This window comes from Plectrocnemia conspersa, unplaced genomic scaffold (assembly GCF_051122295.1).
Source record: "Plectrocnemia conspersa isolate PC_06_02 unplaced genomic scaffold, ASM5112229v1 ptg000011l, whole genome shotgun sequence".
Lineage (NCBI taxonomy): Eukaryota > Metazoa > Arthropoda > Insecta > Trichoptera > Polycentropodidae > Plectrocnemia > Plectrocnemia conspersa.
In genome coordinates this window covers 6,809,763-6,830,882 of record NW_028277175.1, presented here as the reverse complement: position 1 = coordinate 6,830,882, position 21,120 = coordinate 6,809,763, and the positions used below count along the sequence as shown (strand labels likewise).

General features: G+C 29.3%; 2 protein-coding genes across 2 annotated transcripts; one reads left to right on the top strand and one right to left on the bottom strand.

The window, feature by feature from the left end:
* Positions 1-504: 504 nt before the first annotated feature.
* Positions 505-3,305, bottom strand: LOC148229271 (CKLF-like MARVEL transmembrane domain-containing protein 4). Its single transcript, XM_088196510.1, has 4 exons — positions 3,182-3,305; positions 2,932-3,061; positions 2,603-2,869; positions 505-1,572 (listed from the first exon to the last, which is right to left on the bottom strand). Exons 2-4 carry the CDS (start codon positions 3,052-3,054, stop codon positions 1,441-1,443), a joined length of 522 nt encoding a protein of 173 aa, XP_088052636.1. The 5' UTR covers positions 3,055-3,061; positions 3,182-3,305; the 3' UTR covers positions 505-1,440.
* Positions 3,306-5,678: 2,373 nt separating this feature from the next.
* On the top strand, positions 5,679-18,546 carry LOC148229270 (endonuclease/exonuclease/phosphatase family domain-containing protein 1-like). The gene is made up of 6 exons (XM_088196498.1): positions 5,679-6,531; positions 12,202-12,943; positions 16,610-16,762; positions 16,833-16,954; positions 17,025-17,189; positions 18,005-18,546. The coding sequence occupies exons 1-6, from the start codon at positions 6,243-6,245 to the stop codon at positions 18,250-18,252; spliced, it is 1,719 nt and encodes a 572-aa protein (XP_088052624.1). The 5' UTR covers positions 5,679-6,242; the 3' UTR covers positions 18,253-18,546.
* Positions 18,547-21,120: the final 2,574 nt, after the last annotated feature.

Sequence of the window (21,120 nt, the reverse complement as noted above, 5' to 3'; positions counted from 1 at the left end):
GAGAATATTTACTGTGAATTCGTGTTATGTGTGGTCCCCAAATCCTTTACGCTATTATATTGTTTGTCTTCATTGTTATTAAATGATCGTTTTTGGTCATAGTCATTAACACGAGTTAAGGGTTTGAGACAGTGGCCCTTTCAAACATGGTCATCTGTGTGTGGTCGCTACAAATCTAATGAAAAATGTTTTGAACAAATTGTGCTTCTATCGTTAGGAGTGATCAATGGCAGTCTTCCATTTATCCCGTTGACATAAAATCTGAAATTAAAACAACGATATTTAAAATATCCAGGATGATCACTATTAGCAATACGATATATACAGAGCTCTTTAAGAATCATGTTCAACCCACAATCAAATCAAAGCGATGTGAACTTCAGAGTATCACTCGGTGGTAATAGGAATTCATTTTAAAATCCAGAAACTAGTATTGAGCTTCTAGGTAGATAAGAAATATTAAATGTTTTCATTTGACGCACACTTGTATTGAAAGAAAAATCATTTTCATTACACATTTTATTAAATGTAGAACAGTCAATAATGCAATATAAATGTTGATACATTCATAATAAATACACACATATAAAATATATACCATTCACAATTTGGGCCCGGATACCGTAAACGTGTATTTTTTATTTCATTTACAACATCAATGGTGATCAAGATTAAGTTTAAATAAGTACACTTAGTAATGTGATATTTGGTGACTTACGAATGATTTTTTTTGGTAATCAGATAATATGCATTTGAACTTTGTAAAATTGTACAACTACAAGGTAACATCAATATAATGTGAAACGTTAATAATATTTTAATACTTGATAAAGTTGATATATTAAAAAGTGCTGTACTTTGTGTACGGGTAAATAGGAGCAATCAAAAATACGTGATGATTAATCCATAATAGATAATACAACATTAAATATAATATATGTAATGGTTATAAATATCTTATGTTTAATCAATAAATATATATAAAATATAATTAATGCTAGCAATCTATATAACTTAAATGCAATAATTGAAATTATAAATCAACAACAGTAACACTAACAATCCATTTTTATAACAAGTCGAATTAATTTTGTGAACATTCTATACGATAAACATTATTGAGCAACAAATTTAAATATAAGTAATTAAAACACTAAGTTTAGTAAATATTGAATTTTTTACATGATATATAAGTATCCAAGTTCAGAGTAAAATTTTCATTATTATCAAAAGTTAAAAGGACACATGTCAGTAACATGATACAGTACACAACAAAATATACAATACATGAACACTTTTACAGATCTAAAAATAGATAGTAAATTATTTGGCACTAATTGTACCACAAAGTTTGAGAATTAAGTTTTCGATGTTCAATAATTAAAATAATAATAAAATTAATTAAAATTATAATAAAACAACATTGATGTGTTAACATAATTAAGCTGTCACTGGACTCGTGGTCTCATGGCTGACCACTTTTCCACCTTGCTCTAGTCTTCCCGCTCTTATATCCTTGAATTTTAAGAATGCATCATATCCATACACGATCATAGCACAGAATCCGAAGAACTGAAACAGTAATAAACATATTAAAATCACATATATAGAATAAATTATGATCACTGAAATTATATTTTTCAAAAAATCAAGAAACAGTTTAGCTGATATAAATTCTTATAGAACCATGTTTATTTTATTTTCTAAAAAAAATGTGTTTGTTATTCTTCTTTCACTATCCTCACATAGACGATCTTTTGAATTGAATATTTTGATTATTTCATTATTGAAAGTTTTGGTTGTAGATTTTAATTATATAAAGTTAAATTGGTAGCTGACATAGAAGTTATTTATCAATCAGTAGAGTAAGCCATCATGTCACACTTTACAAGTGATGAGGTACAGTACTTTTTTACAACAAATGCCGTGGAAAAATTCTATGAACTTGCTCTAGTCGCATATTGCTGTGAAACCTTAATTTAAGATTACTAATTTGCTTATTTTAATCAGTAATGATTTCGCTCTAATAAAACTATTTATATAGACAATTTTTACCAGGTTTAAGTATGACATTATTTAAACCACCTTCCACTAAGATGTTAAATATCTCAGATTTATGCTCCCATGAGTATAAATATTGTACAGTTTACCATTGCATTCCTAATATTTAACTTAAAAATGTTACTATTTTAGAAACTGTTTTTTGAAACAATAATAATAATCAAAAATTATGGTCACTTGATTACGATAGGACATTTTCCAACCCTTTTAAAATATATAGTAAGTAATAAATACTGATTAAGATATAAAACTATTGTCGCGTCATAAATAATATATATTGTCCTTATTTATAAGCATGGAAAGAACTCATTCATAGCAACAGACAACACAATTATGTATGGTCGGTATCCCTAACTTTGCTTATTATGCAATTAGTCCGTACAATATTAATTTATTGAACCTCTCATACAAAATTGATCAAAAACACAAAATTGATAAAAAAAAAATGAATTTAATTTCTTATTTTTTTAGAAATTAGAATTAATAAATATGGTTATATACGAATCAGTACTAATTAGTTTTATATGTAAATTAAACTTACAGCAGCAGCGCGAAAGGCTTCAATGTCGAAAGTTGCAGCTAGACACGCCGCAATCAGATAGCAGAACGTCCACAGAGCACAGAAACCAAACTCAACCTTCACCCAAGGAATCTTATAAAACTTTTCAATAACATGAAACAGGAACAAGGCTAACATTATAGCTGTAAACCAAAAGCCTCCCATTGCTACTGTATTAAACCACGATCCGCGCGAATGATAGCTGAAGCCGGATACTTCGATGCAAATGAATCCGATCAGATTCAATATCTAAAATCGATAATCGCTCTTTAATTGATCGTTCTACATGGGAATATGTCCAACTTTCTTACGATTTGTGTAATCTTTAGCATCCCCGGTAGGGTTTTAATGTAGTTGGGGTCGAATCTTATGTTCGTATTGTGAGTGGCGCTGGTGGAAGTCGTGTGTAAAGCGGGAAAGCCTTGATCAGTCATGACGGCACTGAAAACATGAATCAGTTAGGTATCGATTTATTGGTTTATCCCAGTCGGACGGTCTATAATGATATTCAAAACGGATGCAAGATTAATTCTTTACGAATTGGTGGCGTTATAGACTCACGCAACGAGAAACCGGCGAAATAACGAAGCAAAACTGGGTCTGGCGAATGGGGCGGCAACGCTCACGTCAGACTTGAACGACTCGAATACTCTTCTCGGACGGTCTAAATACACTTTCTATTGGGCATTGAAATAATTTTTATGAATAATTAAACTAGATTTATAAAATACATTCAAAGCTTACATTTGCATTTAAAAAGCACAAAATCTATATATTTATTAAAAAAATACAATATTTAATCCATATCTATAATATTTTTAAAAAAACGATTTATGGTGATTTAATGTAGTTGGAAATGTTTATTGCTTTATTATAAACATTTATCTTTTATCACATTAGTAATACCAGTCGTATTATTAATTCAAAAATTACAATTAAATAGTAGGTTTTTAAATCAAATTAATAGTAATGTAAGTTATTAAACCGACTCGTTACTTTTCTTTGTCGATTTTAACTTCTCATATAAAGACAAAAGTATGTATTCAACATACGAGATGTGATGAAAAAATTAATTATTTGTTGTATTTCGCAAGCTATTTGTATTTAGTTGTCCATTTAATGCGCAAATGGTGAAAGTGGTTGCTTTTGAAATCACCTAATATAAGGGCTATATATTATACAATATTAAACTATACTTGTTCCTTTTGCTCATTTTACTATAGTAATAATAAAAAAAAAGCTAGAACAGAAAACGTAGAATAAATATACAAATATAAATTATTATCACCAATTTGATTGGCAATAAAGAGTACCGCCTTCACGGTGAATTCAGGTATGTTTAACTTCTCCCCTTGAAAAATAGTAAGTAGTGCATCTTTCTTACACGTGTGACATTAACTAGCATGAGAAGGTTTGTCTTAAGCCGCATACACACCGAGCAAATCTCAGCCAACGAACGACAATCAACCGCTTCGTTGGCCGAGATTTTTTAAGTGTGTACGGTAGGCAAATCAGAACCAATGAAGCGGTTGGCCTTGGTTGCGGTTCGGACTTCTCGCAGTAACATCAAAGGGTTGACGTTGGGACTCTCTCCTAGTGTATACGCCGGGCCTAATGTATACGTTGGTTTATTTGTGATTTGCTCTGTCTGTTGAACGGATGTGTTGTTTTAATTTCTTCTTGTGTTTTTTATATATATTTTGTTTATTTTATATATTCTCAAGAACCCGATCCTTGGCCTTCTCTTGAACGGCACACCTTAACAGCTCTTACACAGCAGGGCGCCTCGGCCTACAAAGGATGCAGCTATCATCAGATGCTTGATCTGGTGCAGGAGTTCTGGACCTGGTGGTTTACCGAGCACCCATCAGAGCTACAAGGATGGAGAGTACGACTGCAATCGGATTCACAAACCCGCTGTACGCATCGTCAAGGAAGATTATCTGTATCCTTGCTACGGGTGGTCAGACTAGTCGAGACGATTCAACCAAGGTCCGATGAATTAATTCGGGTAGCGAAAAAACAAATAGTGGCACAAGTAAAAGTGTGAAAGTGTGTGTAGTGCAAGATATTTTATATTTTATGTTTCATTGGTTGATAATTTAATGTGTACCATGTATCTAGGTTTTATTAAATTTTATAATCTAGCTATGTATCAAACCAAATAATTATAATTTAGCCATGTACCAAATCTCTAATTTTTGTGTATGTCATTATTTGCTAATTTAGCTAGGTATCAAACATTTTTTTAACTAGAGAATTTGTCGGATTTAAAAATTAATTTGATTTTAATTTACATTTAAATTATTATTGTCTTAAAATTAACGAAAGCTAATAAAAATATTATTAGTTGGTAAAGCTATACATACATATGTATATACACAAAATAGCTATACACAAAAATACTAACGGCGAACTGAAGCTATGCTTAAGTTTGAATGTCCTAAAGCAAGATGTAGCTTGACATGTTGTGTATATATTTAAAATTAAGTACTGTTTTGTCGTAGTTACCAACACTAGATATTAGTAGGTTAGTATGTTCTTGCGAAATTTTTTTATAATATTTATCCGTGTGATAATAGCAATGTTTTTTTATTATTGGTACTTTATATTTTTATGTAGCTTTTTTAAGATTCGTATAAAATGGGGTGTAATATATTATTTTTATTGCTTTATTTTGAATTACTTGTAATTTATCAAAGTTAGTTTTACTCGTGTTGCTTCATATCGGGTAAGCATATGTTAAAACCGGTCTAATTTACTGTTTATAAAGAAGAATTTTATTTTTGGTTGTGGCGCGCTTTTTCTATTAAATATTGGTCGAAGAGCAGCGATAGCAGTTAGCCCTTTTGATTGAAGTTAATTTACGTGTCTACTAAATTTAAGCTTGGAATCCAGGTGGATGCTCAGATATTTAACGCTCTTATTCCATACTATTAATGTGTCTTTCTCATTTTTAAGAAGTGGGGGTAAAGGTTGTCGGCGGGTTGTAAAAATAATGGCCTCAGGATTGCTTTCTTTTATTTTAATTTTCCATTTTTTAAAGTAAGTATTTTTTTAGGAATTTTTGTAATCTAGTTGAAATATGTGACCGTGGGAACTGGTTAGTATGGCTGTATCGTCAGCATACATGGAAATGCGGGTGTTTTTGAGGATGGGAATGTCGTTTGTGTACTCGAAAAACCAGCAAAATACCTAAAATGATTTTCCATACAACAAAACTCGAAAATGTTTTTTTAAATCTCACATATTAGTAAACTTACACTATAAAAAAATGAAAACTAAAACAATGTTGTATGAAATATACGTAAATTAAAATTCATATTTAAATATATTTAAAATTGAAACATACAGCAACAATTTTAATCGACATAAAATCTGTAATTATTATTTAAGAAATTAATTGTCATTGTTAGTTCGCAGCTTATCTCGGTTTATCTTAAATAATAGGCACATATGATAGACGTTCGCGATTACGATAAGAGACGGTGACGTAATGCGACGGTAGACGGCAAGTCGCGTTCGCGAGCGCCAGATGTCAGCATGACAGGTGCGGTGTCGGGAGTCTCCGATCCAGTATCGAAGTGGCGCCGTTCGTGACGGCCGCTCGCTCGCCGCGACGATGGGCCAGTGGCACGGCCGGCACGCCGCCGAGCCGTCGGGCTTCAGCCTGCGCAAGTCGCTCCGCAGGCAGCTCACCAAGAAGCGAAGGTCGAAATCGCCACTGAGTCACACGTTCAGCATCAGCGCCACCGCGCCCGACAGCGTCGACCTGGTCAACATTAACGCGGCCACTGAGGAGCTGCTGATGACGCTGCCGGGCGTCACCAGGCGAATGGCGCAGTCCATAGTCGATCACCGGCAGACGATTGGCCGTTTCAGGAGGGTCGACGACTTGGCTCTCGTCTCGGGTACGATGTGCTATTGCTCTTTTATTCCATTGTAACAAATAACGTGTATAATATATTCGACTTTTCATTTTTTTTATTATTCTAATGACATTTAGAAGAACATATTTTTATTTTCTTAGCTTTTACAAATTACTCATTTTCTGTTTTGATTGGTAAAACAATGAAAGTTAAAAATTAGTAATCAGAAGTTCTGAACCACTTATAAGATCCAGGCAAATTAAAATACTTTCTTGTTATTGAGGGTCAAATTTATTCACTTTATTAATTTATATACAATTATATTATATTTATGTAGCAAAACAACGTTTTGCTACATAAATACATTTTAAAATTTTAACAGGTTAGAACAGTGAATACCTCATGAATTAGTTTATGCAACGAATCTACTTAAAATTGTATATAAATAAATAAAATGTTTAAAAAAATATTTTCTTAGAATAAATTTAACCCCCAATAACAGAAAAGTACCAAATAAAAAATAGTTGTTACGAAGTTTGTTCTGCGCTTCTTTTATGCAACAGAAATAATTCATTTCTCGATTGTATCGTAACATACAATGAACAGTAGATCTTTCGTGAAAACGGAAAGTAGTCTTTATAGTAAGATAAAAATTAACCCTCAAAATATTTAACGAAAATTGCACAAAAAAATTGTTCTATGCTTGGTATAATTCACTACAATTTCTTAATCCTGGACTCTGATCACCAAAAGGTCCAATTGTCTTGCTTGACAATGCGCAAACACACAGCACAATTGACTCCAAAAACTTAATAGGTTGGGCTTTGAAATTTTTTTCTTCCACCATGCTTATCAGTCATCATGTCAACTGATTATTTTTATAGAGTAAAGTCTTCAACAATCGGGCTGATGCCCGGCAAAAGTGCATTTTGAGATTATTAATTCCGGAACTTTGCACTTCTGTAATACATAATATGTGTCAATTCTAATAGTGCTTATTTTGACTAATAATCTTTCTTATTAACTGAGAAAAACCCATTTTAATTTGAATGTCATAAACTGTAATTATTTTACTAGCAATCGAATACAATTGTACTGTTTTTTAAAACATAGAAAACAAACCTCTGCTTTTTTCTTTATGATGTCGTTTTTGCGAGTATATTTTTCTCTATATGTCTCAGTTTAACAACTGTATACTTATGTTGTAAATAATATAGAAAATTTAAACTATTAAAAGTTTTATTGAAAAAAATAAATTGAGAAAGAAATGAGTTTTTTGTTTAATCGAAATCTTCTATTGTTTGAATAAATGGTTATGTGTGTGTAGTTATTTTATACATGTTAGGTTCTAGAGATATACATCAAAGATGATTAAGTATTTGCCAATGGTGGTAAGATATGGTACAAGTCTGTGGTTTAATTTGTTGTGACTAGTCACTACGAATTAAATATTAATGCAAAAATCGATCTTCAATACTACAATTATTAAAAAATAAACTACCGGTAGTAATGGAAATTTTTTTTTTTTAGTAATACAGGAGTATATGCTATTGGAATAAATTGGCTAGCGGTGCTCTGGTATAAAAATTTAGAAGGCATCCAGAAGCTGTCGATGAAACGATATTTTATCAAATATAATAATGTTTTCCTAGACTTATTGTTCCAAAAAAAAAGATTTGCGTTGCACATTTTTAAAAATATTATTTTTTGACAATGTAATGAATGAATGAATGAAAGTGAGTAAATAAATGGGACAAAAAAAATTGTACACAATCGTCTTATTGATTTTTATTGGTACTCGTAGATAACACAATAAAGTATCAGCATATAAAGTATTTTTAGAAGTACCCGAATGTATGGAAAATTGTCTATAAGCTTTTTATTATTTGAAACACAAAGTATTCATAAATAGTCAAATGTCAAATTAATTAGAAATTTGACCTATTTGTTTATTATATTTAAAAAAAAAACATGAAGACGATAATAGTTACTACATCTTCATTCAATATCTTTAAAGAAAATGTTCCAGATTTAAACACAAGCCGTGCAGAATCTAAACATTGTAAACGTTAAAAGGGATAATAATATAAATAAAATATGTAATATATCGATTGCCAGGGTATTCAAATGTTTTGACTAATACCTTAGTAATACCAGTATTGATTATTTTCTCTCTCGGTAATACCGGTATTGAAAATTCCAGTATTATTGCAATCCCTTGTCGTGGCTAGCTTTCGATCACTTCCAAGGGATTTTTTTTGCTGGTTGAGTTGTGCAATCGTTTTTTTTTATTTAAGGACTTCCAGTACTAGTGCAAGAATATTTTCTACAATTTTCCTTATATTCTGAAATATTTTAATTATAGATATTAATTTAAAAAAAAATTTAATCTCATATTTACTGCATTGATCATATTGATACAAAACAAATACTGACTATATTCAGACAATGATAGGTTGAAAAAACATCCATAAAGTTGTGGTCCAAATAGTTGAGCACGTGTCTTTTTATTTAAAATATTTCTAGGACTGCTTTATAATACTGTTAAAAAAGAGAATACCTTCCATTCCGAAATATAAGAAACACCCCCCATGTCATTTGGCTCTGAATTTTGCACAGTTACCACCTTGGCGACGAACATAGTGCATACCATTTGACCTACATAAATTAATTTTACTTTTATCAGAGAGCATTTATGAGAGGTATTGAGATATCAGATTCTCTGATATCTCAATACCTCTCATTGTATCATATAATTTATAATATAAGTATTCTTTGTTAATATTTTTTGATATTAACTGGAATTATTATCGTTATCATTGACATTTAACTAGTATACCAATACTTGTGCTTTTTTTCTTTATCTCCTCAGATTAGAATCTAAGTATTAGATCATTGCTGATATTTTTAAACTTACAATTCTTCTGTTGATTCACATATAAGCTATAAGTAAAAAAATGTACATTATTACAACAAAATTATACAATACTGGTGATAGTATTGTAGTACATAATCTTGAATTTACGAAAGACTCGTCCGTAATTGAGTAAAAAAATAATAATCTAGTGCATGCATGTTCTTTATTTTTTATATTTATTAACTTACTATTTTACTAAACAATTTAAAAACTCAACAAACTGGAAAAGTATGATTTGTAGACACAATAACTTAATTATTTTATGTCAGAACTGAAACAATCTTGATTTATTTTATTTTCACTGTGTCGAAAAAATAAATCATTATATTTATTACAAAAAATAACGAGTTTTGGTCTAATTTTTAATTATTAAATATAGTGTTTGTGAATTACTAAGTAGGTATTATCTATTTGACTGAATATTAATATTTTAGCAGTACGTATGTATTGCTAGACATAAAATATAATGGTTCCATAAAAATCAAATTTAAAAACACAATCCTTTGACTGTCTATTGTAGGTACATATGTAATGAAAAAATTAATTAGTTTTTGTAATGTTACTATGACAAGTCAATCGTTTATGCCAAAGTTAATGATCTTATATGATAAAGTTAGCAGCCAGCTATAAATAATAACTATCCATAAATTAATAATATTACTGACCGTTATTTGTTGCCTATAATATTTAAAATATATATCATTATTTTTCGTGCATCATAAGTACGAAAAAGTATAATATTTTATAGATCTATTTTACAATTTTTAGATTTATAGCTTTATTTTAAATTAAAAATTTTTTGAGAATTGAACTTAATTTTTTTTATGAAAATTAATATTGTTATGCAGAATTAAATAAATCGACTAGCGTCAATTTTTTAATTATTTAAGTTTGATTTAACAGGGTATTTATTAAATTTCCATCTTATGTAAGCAAATAATGTACAAAATATCTCACTATATGTATATATTCAACATTTAACACTCAATATACTATGTATACATTTTTTGCGTTAAATATATACACATATCGAGTAATTATGTATGTTATTTGCTTAGACAAGATGGTGCTTTAGTAAATAAAGTAATATGTTGGTAAATCTAAAAAACGCATGTAGTGCTGGTCCTAAGTACTAATTTTCATTTTTATAAATCTAAAGCATGAAAATATCTGCAGTTGTAAAATTAACCCTTCAATGTCAGTTTCTTTACACTTTCTGATGGTTAATGTATGTATTTTTTTACTATTAATCAATTTTAGAATCTTTAGACTACTATTTGGTTAGAAAGTTGTTTCTAAGATAAATAGAAAATTGTCGATTATTTTTAATAGGATAAAAATTTCTGCACGTTTTCTAATTTTTTAGTCACTAAAATTTTATTTTTGTTTTAAAAGTTATTTTTAATCAATTGTATTTGGTTGGTTTTAAAGTTTCAGTGACAATGACGAGTATTACAGTAATTTTGTAATTGCGATCGATAGTAGAAAAAATCAGTTGTCTTGTCTTGTAATCCTTTGGTTGCTGAGCCTTTTAGTAAAATTATCTAAATATCGATGTATTACATATAAAAAATATATGTCCTTTTTTTATGTTTCGGCAAATAAAGGGTTAAATGGCACTCACCTATTTCTTAAAACACTCACAGTGGAATTGTTCAGAATAGTATTTTAATTAATTTACAATTGAAATCACGATAAAAAAAAATACTGGATCAATATAGAATGTAATGGAAAATTTCTACTGTAATCCATTATTTAATAATATAATCAAGCGTACTTTACTTTTGAAATCATCTTTAACATAAAGCAAAACACTTGATGCAAAAAATATAATAAGCTTATTAACAGCATATTAATAAATTATTCTTAACTGACAAAAAACGATTTGTGATTATAAACAAAATATCGAATTATTATGAATAAAATCAGATAATTTCCATACTATTGCTGACACATCGTAAATGTAATCAAATACATTTTCATCAAAATCTGGTGGTGTTTTAAATTTCAGTATATCCAATACTCAATTAGCGATTAGAGGTATCAATGCAAATTTTTCTTTAAATCGATTATAGTTATCTATATTAAATTTGCAGGAAGATCGGTTTTATCTTGTGTTTGTAAGAAACTCTTGATTACTTATTAATCACTTCGAGTACTTTGTATTCTTATCATTTTGTCGAACATGATGTCATTGTATCGCTTAAATCTTTTATTACAAAATCAACTTTTGAACATCTGTTGTTTTTAATTCTAATCCTATTTTTAATTTCTTGGCTAGGAATCTAATTATATTATTCACGTTTGTGAAACTACTTCTGGCTCGCACTGTGGTTTTTTTTTGTTGTTATTATTGAACATTGCATTATTTAAATGGCCGTGAGCTCAAAGTTCATCCAATAGATAAAAAATGTAGTCTGTTGGAAAAAATTAATAAAATACTTATTTGGTCGTCTCGCTTAATTTGCTATGTATTTTTTATGAAATAATGACATTTACCGCTTTTAATATAACAGTTTATTTTTATTAAATTTAAATAATTATTTTTATATACAGGTTGTTTCTAAAGTAATTATAGATTTTAATGCTATCGGTAGTAATATATTATAGCTTATTTCTTAATATCATTGAGGTTTAATTATTTATTCCAATTAATTGTCATTTTTGCCACAAAGATACAACTTAATTTTTATTATAGTAAATTTAAAATTTTATCTTTCGATAAAATAGTGCATTATTATGCTAAAAATATTTATGGGTTCTATTATCTAATTGCCACGTTTTTATTGTTTCAGGAATGGGAGCCGAAAGACTGAATAAAATTAGGCTAGAAATTTGCGTCCGAAAGCCCGTTTCCAACTCCAGTTCTAGAACTCAGTCCTTAGATAGTATAGGTAGTTTGGACTCTACAAGAGTGCAAGTGAATGTGAACACGGCTACAGTGTTTCAACTGCAATGCGTTAACGGACTGAATCAAGAACTGGCAGCTAACATCGTCGAGTACAGACAGAAAAAGGGTAGCTTCAAGTCACTGGATGATCTCATCAAAGTGAAGGGAATCGACAAGGTCAGACTGAGCAGTATAAAATCGCAGCTCGCAATAAACTTGGTGCCTCGAGACGGCTGTGAATCGATGACCAACGAATATCGACTAGTGAACGAACTGCTGACGAGCACCGAGCGTTCAAAGATGACGCTGAGGAAGAGCATATCGATCAACGGGATAAAGCCACCGGTGACGCTGACGAACGGAAATGTCAACGGCTTCAAAGCGAACGGTCACAGAAAATCATTATCAGTGCCGGGAAAGTGCAGCTTGACCGCTCTGAACGGTTATTCATTCAACTCCGTCAAAGACGTGTACGACTTACTTTCGGCGTGTTCAAGTAGACCTATTTTGGAAGAAGCCTTCATCTATATGAGAAATAATAAATCGGCAGTCAGAATAGCCTCGTGGAACTTGCACGAGTTCGATCGGAACAAGGCGCACAACCTCGGAGTGAGAGAAGTCATATGCAGGACGATTTTGGAAAACAGGTGAATCTTTTTTTTTTATTTTTTCGAATTAAATTAAATGTACAACTACTAAAATAAAAACTGCTTCCGGAATTGGTCATAAGAATCAGCTAAAAATGATTTATGTCATATAAGTAGTCTCCCAATAAGGAGACCAGACGTTTGGATTTATTCGTACTTTTGACCCTTGTCAATTTGTGCCCGGATTTTCAATTAGTCTGGACTTTTCAAACCAGTCGAGCTAAACTAAAATTTGATTCAGATGACCCAAGTCTATCTGATCTTCAAGACCTTTTCAATTTCATTTTACGAACTAATAATCTGGTGTTTTATTAAAACGGAAATTTTTAATGCTTCTAAAAATCCATTGACTATTGTGTTAATTAATAATATTTCAAGCCGACGATATTTGCTATTGTTACTATTTTTGTTTAACCCTTTGGCTGCCTAAATGTCGATGTATAACATAATATGTGTTTGAAAAAAATGTTATTTACTCCTCAAATAAATATCCTACAGTCATTAAAAATGCATCTGAATATTTCTTCTTTGAAGAATTTTCGCTAAAGTTACAAAAGTCAAAATACTGAATTTTGGCAACCAAAGGGTTTAACTATAAAATGGGAAAGGAAAATATTTATTTTTAATTTCGTACATATTTATGATAATGTCGTTTACATTGTAATTAAATATTTTATCTAGGTTTAGCCATAAAATCATAATTAAAAAGTTTATATTTTGTGGTAAAAAAATAATTTAAAATATCTTGTTTATGTATATTTTACATGATATATTCAAACACCAAATTAAAGTATAATATATACAGCTTTTATTATTTATAAAGCTATTATGAAAATATTAAAATAAGACGTTTCATACTAAAATATGAATAATTTTATATTAAAAAAACCATGTGTCTACTTTTCAATGAATGTATACAGTGACATATGTTTGTTTTTGTGATGGACTTTGAAATATTATATATAAATTGATAATATAATTTGAAACATTGTATATTAATTAATTTTATTTTGTAACTCACTTTAAGATAAGTTTCATTTTTCTTTCATCATTAAATAGTTCTTTTGATTTCAAACAGTTTTTTGGACATTGGCGCTTTTGTTTCTAATCCGCATATTTCCTGTGACGAGTCTCTGAGTAGAACAATAGTTGTTAAACATTGAACTTTAAGGTCACTCTAGATAAGCTGATTAGATAACAATTGTTTCATATTTTTATTATAATATAAAAATAACATTTAAATAGTTTATGTAATTTTTATTGCCCATAACTTTTATAGCGGTGATTGTGTCATTTATTAATATAACGCATGGTCACATGATATCACTCAAAGTGATTCACATTATGTGGAATTTTAGGGACGCTCAAGTGACGATTCATATCAATCTTTTAATATTTGTAATATAGATACATATTTATGTCGTTTTGAAATTATGTTATCAAGAGCTGACATAGAAATTCTTGAAGTATAGTTTTATCTACAAAGACTTTGATTTTTCGATTCGGGATCGATTGCCTGTCTACTATCTATATAATACTATATATATTAAACCTATGAAACATGCGGAAATCAACGAATATAATCTGCAACTGTTAGATTATATCAGCGACATCTGTTGTTATATTGCATTTGTTATTATAGAAGTAGAAATAAAGACAACAATTATGATTTTCTTAATCTTTTTTTGCTATAGAATTAAAAATGATTAGTATAATTTTTATGTGTGACAACACTGTTTGAACGGAAAAAAACGAATAGATATTATGTCCATTATACAAAAAATCAAGAAGTAATTATTGAATTCACGTTAATATTTTTGTATATTTTGATAGTCTTTAATTGTGTTATATTGCCTGGTTCATCAGATATTGTAAGGTATATTTTTATGAGACTAAATGTCTCACAAAATTCATAGTGCTGCACTCTTATTTTTGTTTTTAACTACTAGTATTACATACAAGTCAACGCAGATAAAAACCCTTGATTTTCGGTGTCAGGGCCCATAAACGATTTGTTAAACCATATATGATTTAATGCGAAAAATGTAATAAGAAATCCTTGTGTGTGTCAGCTGTCGTTTTCAATCAGTTATACTATTTTTAAATATTAATTTATGTCTGGTAAGTCATTTTGTAGCAACCGAAGGCTTCTATAGATAACATTGTCACTCTTTTTAATTACATTTTATTATAATAGTAGTGGTATGAGTTGGTGACTAATAACCGAAAGACTTGGGTTCGAATCCCAAGGACGGAATAGCATAGTCCGTAATGCCTCAGACTAGTAACTTTGAAGTTGCAGGTTCTTAATTTTTTAAATTAAGAATTTTTATTTATAAAAAATGCGCTATTATTAAAAAAAAATCGGCCCCAGCTGCAGTGACATCTATTGGTTATAAATTATATTACACATAATAATTTATAATTATTAAAATAGATGTCACCGATTTCCAGACTTTCAGTCTATTGGTTAATACTTACTTGTAGGTATTCCTTATATCTGATTGACTTACTAAATTGCTACAGATTTACCCCTTTGCAACGGATTGGGCTTACGCCTGTCAGGTTACAACGGAAGGTTTAATAAAAAAATATGGACCCTAGTGTTTTTCAATTTTTATCTAAGATTAGAATTAGGAACTATTATATAATTATTATTTCGATAAATTATCACAGATGAATATCGTGATGATTAATTAAAAAAATCTGTGGAGCCACTAGCCCTGAATGTAGTTCTAGAGGCTGCAGTTTCTGAGGGCGTCGATGAAAGCCCCTCTCCTTCTATATGGACTTGACCAGCCAAGAACAAAGCCCAGTGTTGAGTCATATGCGAGTTAGCCTTTGTGAGAGAGACTGACTAGCCAAGGGCGAAGCCCTGGTGTCAGACATAAAAGCGTAGACTTTCTCTGTGGTGTCTTTTAAATAATCTAAATTATTGCTGCCTCTACCCTGGCTTGAATATGTTATTTCTTAACTGGTGGAAGGAAGAGGATCTCGGAATCTAAATTTTGTGTATTTGGATGACTCACCAAATTCATCCTTATCTCTTTTTTTAGACATCTGTTTATTTTCATCTCATTTTGGCATTACAAATAATAGTCACAACTTCATCTTCATAGTTTTTTATTATTTATAATTTAATGCGTTTGGTAGATACAATTTTATTGTATGGAAACATTATTTAAAAACAAAAATTAATTTTACGTATATTGCTCTTAACAGTTTAAAAAAATATAAGCTGTAGATATTAATATGTTATTGTAAGCGGCTAATACATCCTTAGAACAACCAAAGCGTAGCTATTTTAAAAATATATTTTTGTATATTGATTTCTATATCATAAGGTTTTATTTAAGTTAATTTATTAAAATACAAGGAATGACTATATAAATCCCAGTATCTTTGAAACTATTACTTATATTTTCTAACCACCGATTGTTTCTGTGATCAATTTGAAATAAAACATCTAAATCAGTTGCTTCATCACAGATTCCATAATTGAAATAGAGTAGTGCTCTTGAACTTGGAGTAGATTTATTAAGCATCTCATATGTATATTCAAAAATATCCGAATTTTACGTTACATCATGAGTGTTTAACGACGTCGATAAATATTTTTATGCCGCACGCTAGACCTTGAAATTTAATAAGCATCTAATTGTGCAGGTTGTCGATCCTCGGTATACAAGACGTGCTAGAAGAAGATGCCTTGAAGTCAATTTGCGACGATTTAAACGTGCCGTTATTGCAAAGGGTCATGGAGTGGAAGGACAACAGCCGTAAATGGGAATACTTTCTAATAAAAGGATCTAATAACAGGTAAAACTATTCATTAAATTTAATATTTAATAATATTTATTTAATTAATAATAATATTGTTTCATTTTAGAAAAAATGTCGGCTTCATCTATGAAACTTCAAATAGTAAATTATGCATAATGGCGAATGAGAATACTAATATATCTCACGAGAGCGACGCTGAAAAACCGTTATTTCAATATGGCTGTATAGGTACGACTTGTGAACAATATATCAATCTATTATTGAGAGTTTGTTGTAAATATTTGTATTCGTGTTTCAGATTTCAATGTCAACGATTCTAAAATATCAATATTGAACGTTCAACTATCGGATACGAATTTAGACTATTGCAAAACAGTCTTATGTGAAAAAGTCGATAAGCTGTTGAGCGTCAATAAGAACATTGTGATAGTGGGAGATTTTTATTCTTCGGAACATGTCAAAGGTACATATTTTTTTTTTATTTAATTTCATAGCTATTGTGTAATGTGAGTATGTAAAACGTTTGAGAAATTATTTAGCTTTTACATAAATCACTGATATTCAAATAATAAATAAAAGAGATAAGGTCTAAAAACTGAATTTACCGAGCCACAAAAACAGTGACGTTTTCAGTAATTTTAGATGGGTTAAGCGAATGAATTTTATATGACACGAAGCATTGCATGTTTCACGTTGATCGTACGTATTATGTACACTGACATGTCACGCGAGTTTTTTGTCATTTAAATTAAATAGACTTGTTTTTGATGGAAATTTTTAAAATTTTATCTACGAGGGATATTAGTAAAGTAAAGATATTGAAATATGGATGTGAAGGTAAATAGATAAACTACTACTAAAATGTATCGACAATTGAAGTGGAAGGTCATCTATTACCACTGATTTACTCATATAAAAAATATTTTTTACGGAGTTTTCAAATAATTTTTGGTTGTCAGAACTTGTTTATGAAATAATTATAGAAAAATATTTGACAGTGTCAAAAAGCGACCTTTAAATTAATAAACCAAATACATTGAGATGCATAGTGAAAGTTGTTTCAAATCAATCAAAAAAAATTTTTCTCTTGTCAAATGTTATTCATATTTTATATTTATCTATACTCATTTCTTTGGGATGCAAGATCTTGCATCAACCTTTCTTCAAATGATACAAAGTATAGCTACGACTGTAATACTAAACAACATTGAAATAATCCAAAGATTTCAATCAATCATAGCTCTTAACCTTTATTACTATTATTTTATTTTATTTTAGATTTAGCGACGTGTTACATGCCCGTGATCGGACCAGACGACAATACCCTCGTAGAAATGGAAGACGGTCCCCTCAGACAGGATAGTGGTAGCAGCATACTAATCGCTGGCGACGACCACAACGAATACGTCGGCAACTCCGGAGTGATACGCACAGGCCTTTGTCATTTAGCGATACCTCGCGGATGGATACTCGGCGGGCCGCTCTCGCCTTACTGTCCCATCTGGGCCGAGTTCTACGTAAACTAGCACAAACAGTCCCAAATTTGGGACATCTAGTACTTATAAATATTTTTTTATTCAATCAATTTAAAAGTATTTTTATGAGACAATCTAATTGTGTGACACAGTTTGAGCACCGACTGTGTTTTTGCAGTGCATTTTTTGAGGTGCATCTTCGTCCTGTTGATTTTTTTGTATTGTTAATGTATATAAAACAGTGTATGTATGTATTATATGACCATATGTATATAAGTGCATGTAAGGATTGTTTTGTATTATTTGAATGTATTGTTAATCTAGTTTTAAACGTTTGCACATAAAGTATAATTTATTTATTACATAATTTTCAACCACTTTAACAATGATCTAATGAATTTAATTATTATTGTTTGTATATATTTACATATATATTTATAATATAATGAAAATAATAGAAAATACATATATACAGGGTAAGAAAAGAACATATCGTGTAAGTAACAATTAGTGATTTATATACAGTGAAATCTTGATCTACGTGTAATAGTCTTGTTGCATTTCCTCTTATAAAGTTAGTCATTCGTTAAGTCTTCCGATCTTTTTTTATACAGTTTTATCATTGAAAAAATAGTAAAAAATAAAATAACATAATTTTTGTACTTAGTATCAAAAGAGAGATCTTCAATGTCGCAACAAAACACTTGTACTTAGAATTCCATATCGTTTTTATTAGATTCTTAAGAACTACATACGTCATACTATTAATAGTGTTCCATAACTACCCCTTGTTTATCTCAAAAAAACGAATGAAATTACTACTGTTCCACTTTGGTACATGTTACAAATGCAGCAACCATTTTAAGCTACTACAGTGCATGTGTTGCATGCCTGATTCATATGTAACACTGTTGCAAATTTATGGGGCAATGGAGCAAATTTTATTGCACTTTTAAGGCTTGTATTTACCTCATTATTGTAATTAGACATTTGTTTTAAATTACAAATCAAATTTCTTCTTTTTTTTTTTATTTCATATTTGCTATGTTCATATATTTTTATGTAAATTTAAAATGATTGAGGTTTTACTATGTATAAATATAAACATAGAATACTATGAAGTTATTTTTTATATGATTTATTCCAAGGTTATATAGATTAACCTAATTAATGTTAATTTATATTAAATGTCTATTACAGCAGAATTTCTCTAATTCATAATTTAAAGAAGATCTCAAAATGCTTGCAACGAGTTATTTAATCGAATTAGAGAGAAAATTTGCTAGTATTAAATAAATTTAATCAAAATTTTGACATTACATATAAATTATTGATTATTCAACGTTATCTGCGTCGTCAGAATTGATTATAAATTATTGTTTTATCTAATTTGGGTTTAGAAAGCCATAATAATATTATATTTTTTTATAGAAATCACTTAACATAAGTTATACGAATTACGTCTAACATAAAAACTCATCGTTAGATTCATAGATATAGTAATGTTTTGAAATAATATTTTTTATATAAATGTTTAATAAAAAAAAGCAATTATTCGCATAAGTGAATTTCGAACAAATGCTTACATACATATTCATATTTCGAAGGCTATGTTCACTTTTGTGAATCGTCTTGTATGTTTTGTTCATGTTTGTATTTCTTCATATAATGTAAGAATAGACGACTGACGCTTCTCGGTTTTATCTCTTCGTTTAGTGATGCAAATTGATACATTGTGATGCGTAAATGGCGCGCCGAGTAGCGTAAATATAGGATATATGTATATGAAGATTGATTATTATTATTATTGTACTTTTTGTCTGTGATTCCGTGTATTAGAAATTCTAACATGGCTTACTAAAAATGTAATTATAAAAGAATTGAAAATATTTTTTTACACTATATATTGTATGTATGTGCTTATGTAAATATGATTGAGTTAATATATTTTTTTCTTTGAAAAGTAATAATTTTTTGTCATAAAATAATTACACTTGTAAATATAGCTTGCATCAACGGCAACAAAAAACAGTTCCTTTTTTTCATGTACTTGTTATGTTATTAAAAATTCGTGTGATTATATTTTTTATATAGTGAATTATAGTCAGGTGTAATTTTGATACTTATTTGTTGTCGTTGGTATGTTTTGAGTTCAAAATTTTTTGGCTTTGGATTGTGTGATTATTTAAAATTATTGAGTCGTTTTGTGAGGCTTGTTTTGGTGATTAAAAAATAAAAATGAAAGAAACAAAACATATAAGACAATTTTATTTATTTATATAAAGGCACAATTATTGTTTTATTGCCTCGTTGGTACATAATATATTTTTACATATAAATATTTTTTTAAATCAATATCAAACACACAAATAAAAAGTTGTATTTTTTTATGTATATTTTTATCATGTTTATTTGTTTATATACATACAAGGGTATATATAAAACATTTAAAACAATAACTATTTTTTATTGATTTCTTCCTTAGTTCCTTATATAATTTTTTGTTGTATTATGGATGGGCAAGAATATATGAAGACACCAAAATGATAATATTCATTATTAAATAAATCAAAATAAACCCTCTATATGTAAAAATGGTATTAAAATCTTCTTGTTTTTTAATAACGAAAATGACTTTCATCTTATGGATCAGTGATAGAATTAGGTAAAATGTAGAACTATTTACATCTAATCCTTTTTTTATCGGAAAAATTGAGGTTATGTGATGAATGCCTTTCATAAAAATACTGCGAGTTATTTTTAACCATTGCAAAATGATTTTTGTAAGCCTTCAAAGTATTATAAAAGTACATGAAAACTTCATCTGCTTTAGAATTTATTTTAATATGGCATTCATTCAAAGCAAAAAAACAAACTTATTCTGATCAACTTCAGAAATTCAGAATTGTATTTTTCAAT

Coding starts and splice junctions, on each gene's coding strand:
- LOC148229271 (XM_088196510.1), bottom strand. CDS start 3,054: ATGACTGATCAAGGCTTTCCCGCTTTACACACGACTTCCACCAGCGCC. Junction 2,870..2,931: donor TGCTAAAGATTACACAAATC/GTAAGAAAGTTG, acceptor TATCGATTTTAG/ATATTGAATCTGATCGGATT. Junction 1,573..2,602: donor AAGCCTTTCGCGCTGCTGCT/GTAAGTTTAATT, acceptor TTACTGTTTCAG/TTCTTCGGATTCTGTGCTAT.
- LOC148229270 (XM_088196498.1), top strand. CDS start 6,243: ATGGGCCAGTGGCACGGCCGGCACGCCGCCGAGCCGTCGGGCTTCAGC. Junction 6,532..12,201: donor CGACTTGGCTCTCGTCTCGG/GTACGATGTGCT, acceptor TTATTGTTTCAG/GAATGGGAGCCGAAAGACTG. Junction 12,944..16,609: donor AGGACGATTTTGGAAAACAG/GTGAATCTTTTT, acceptor CTAATTGTGCAG/GTTGTCGATCCTCGGTATAC.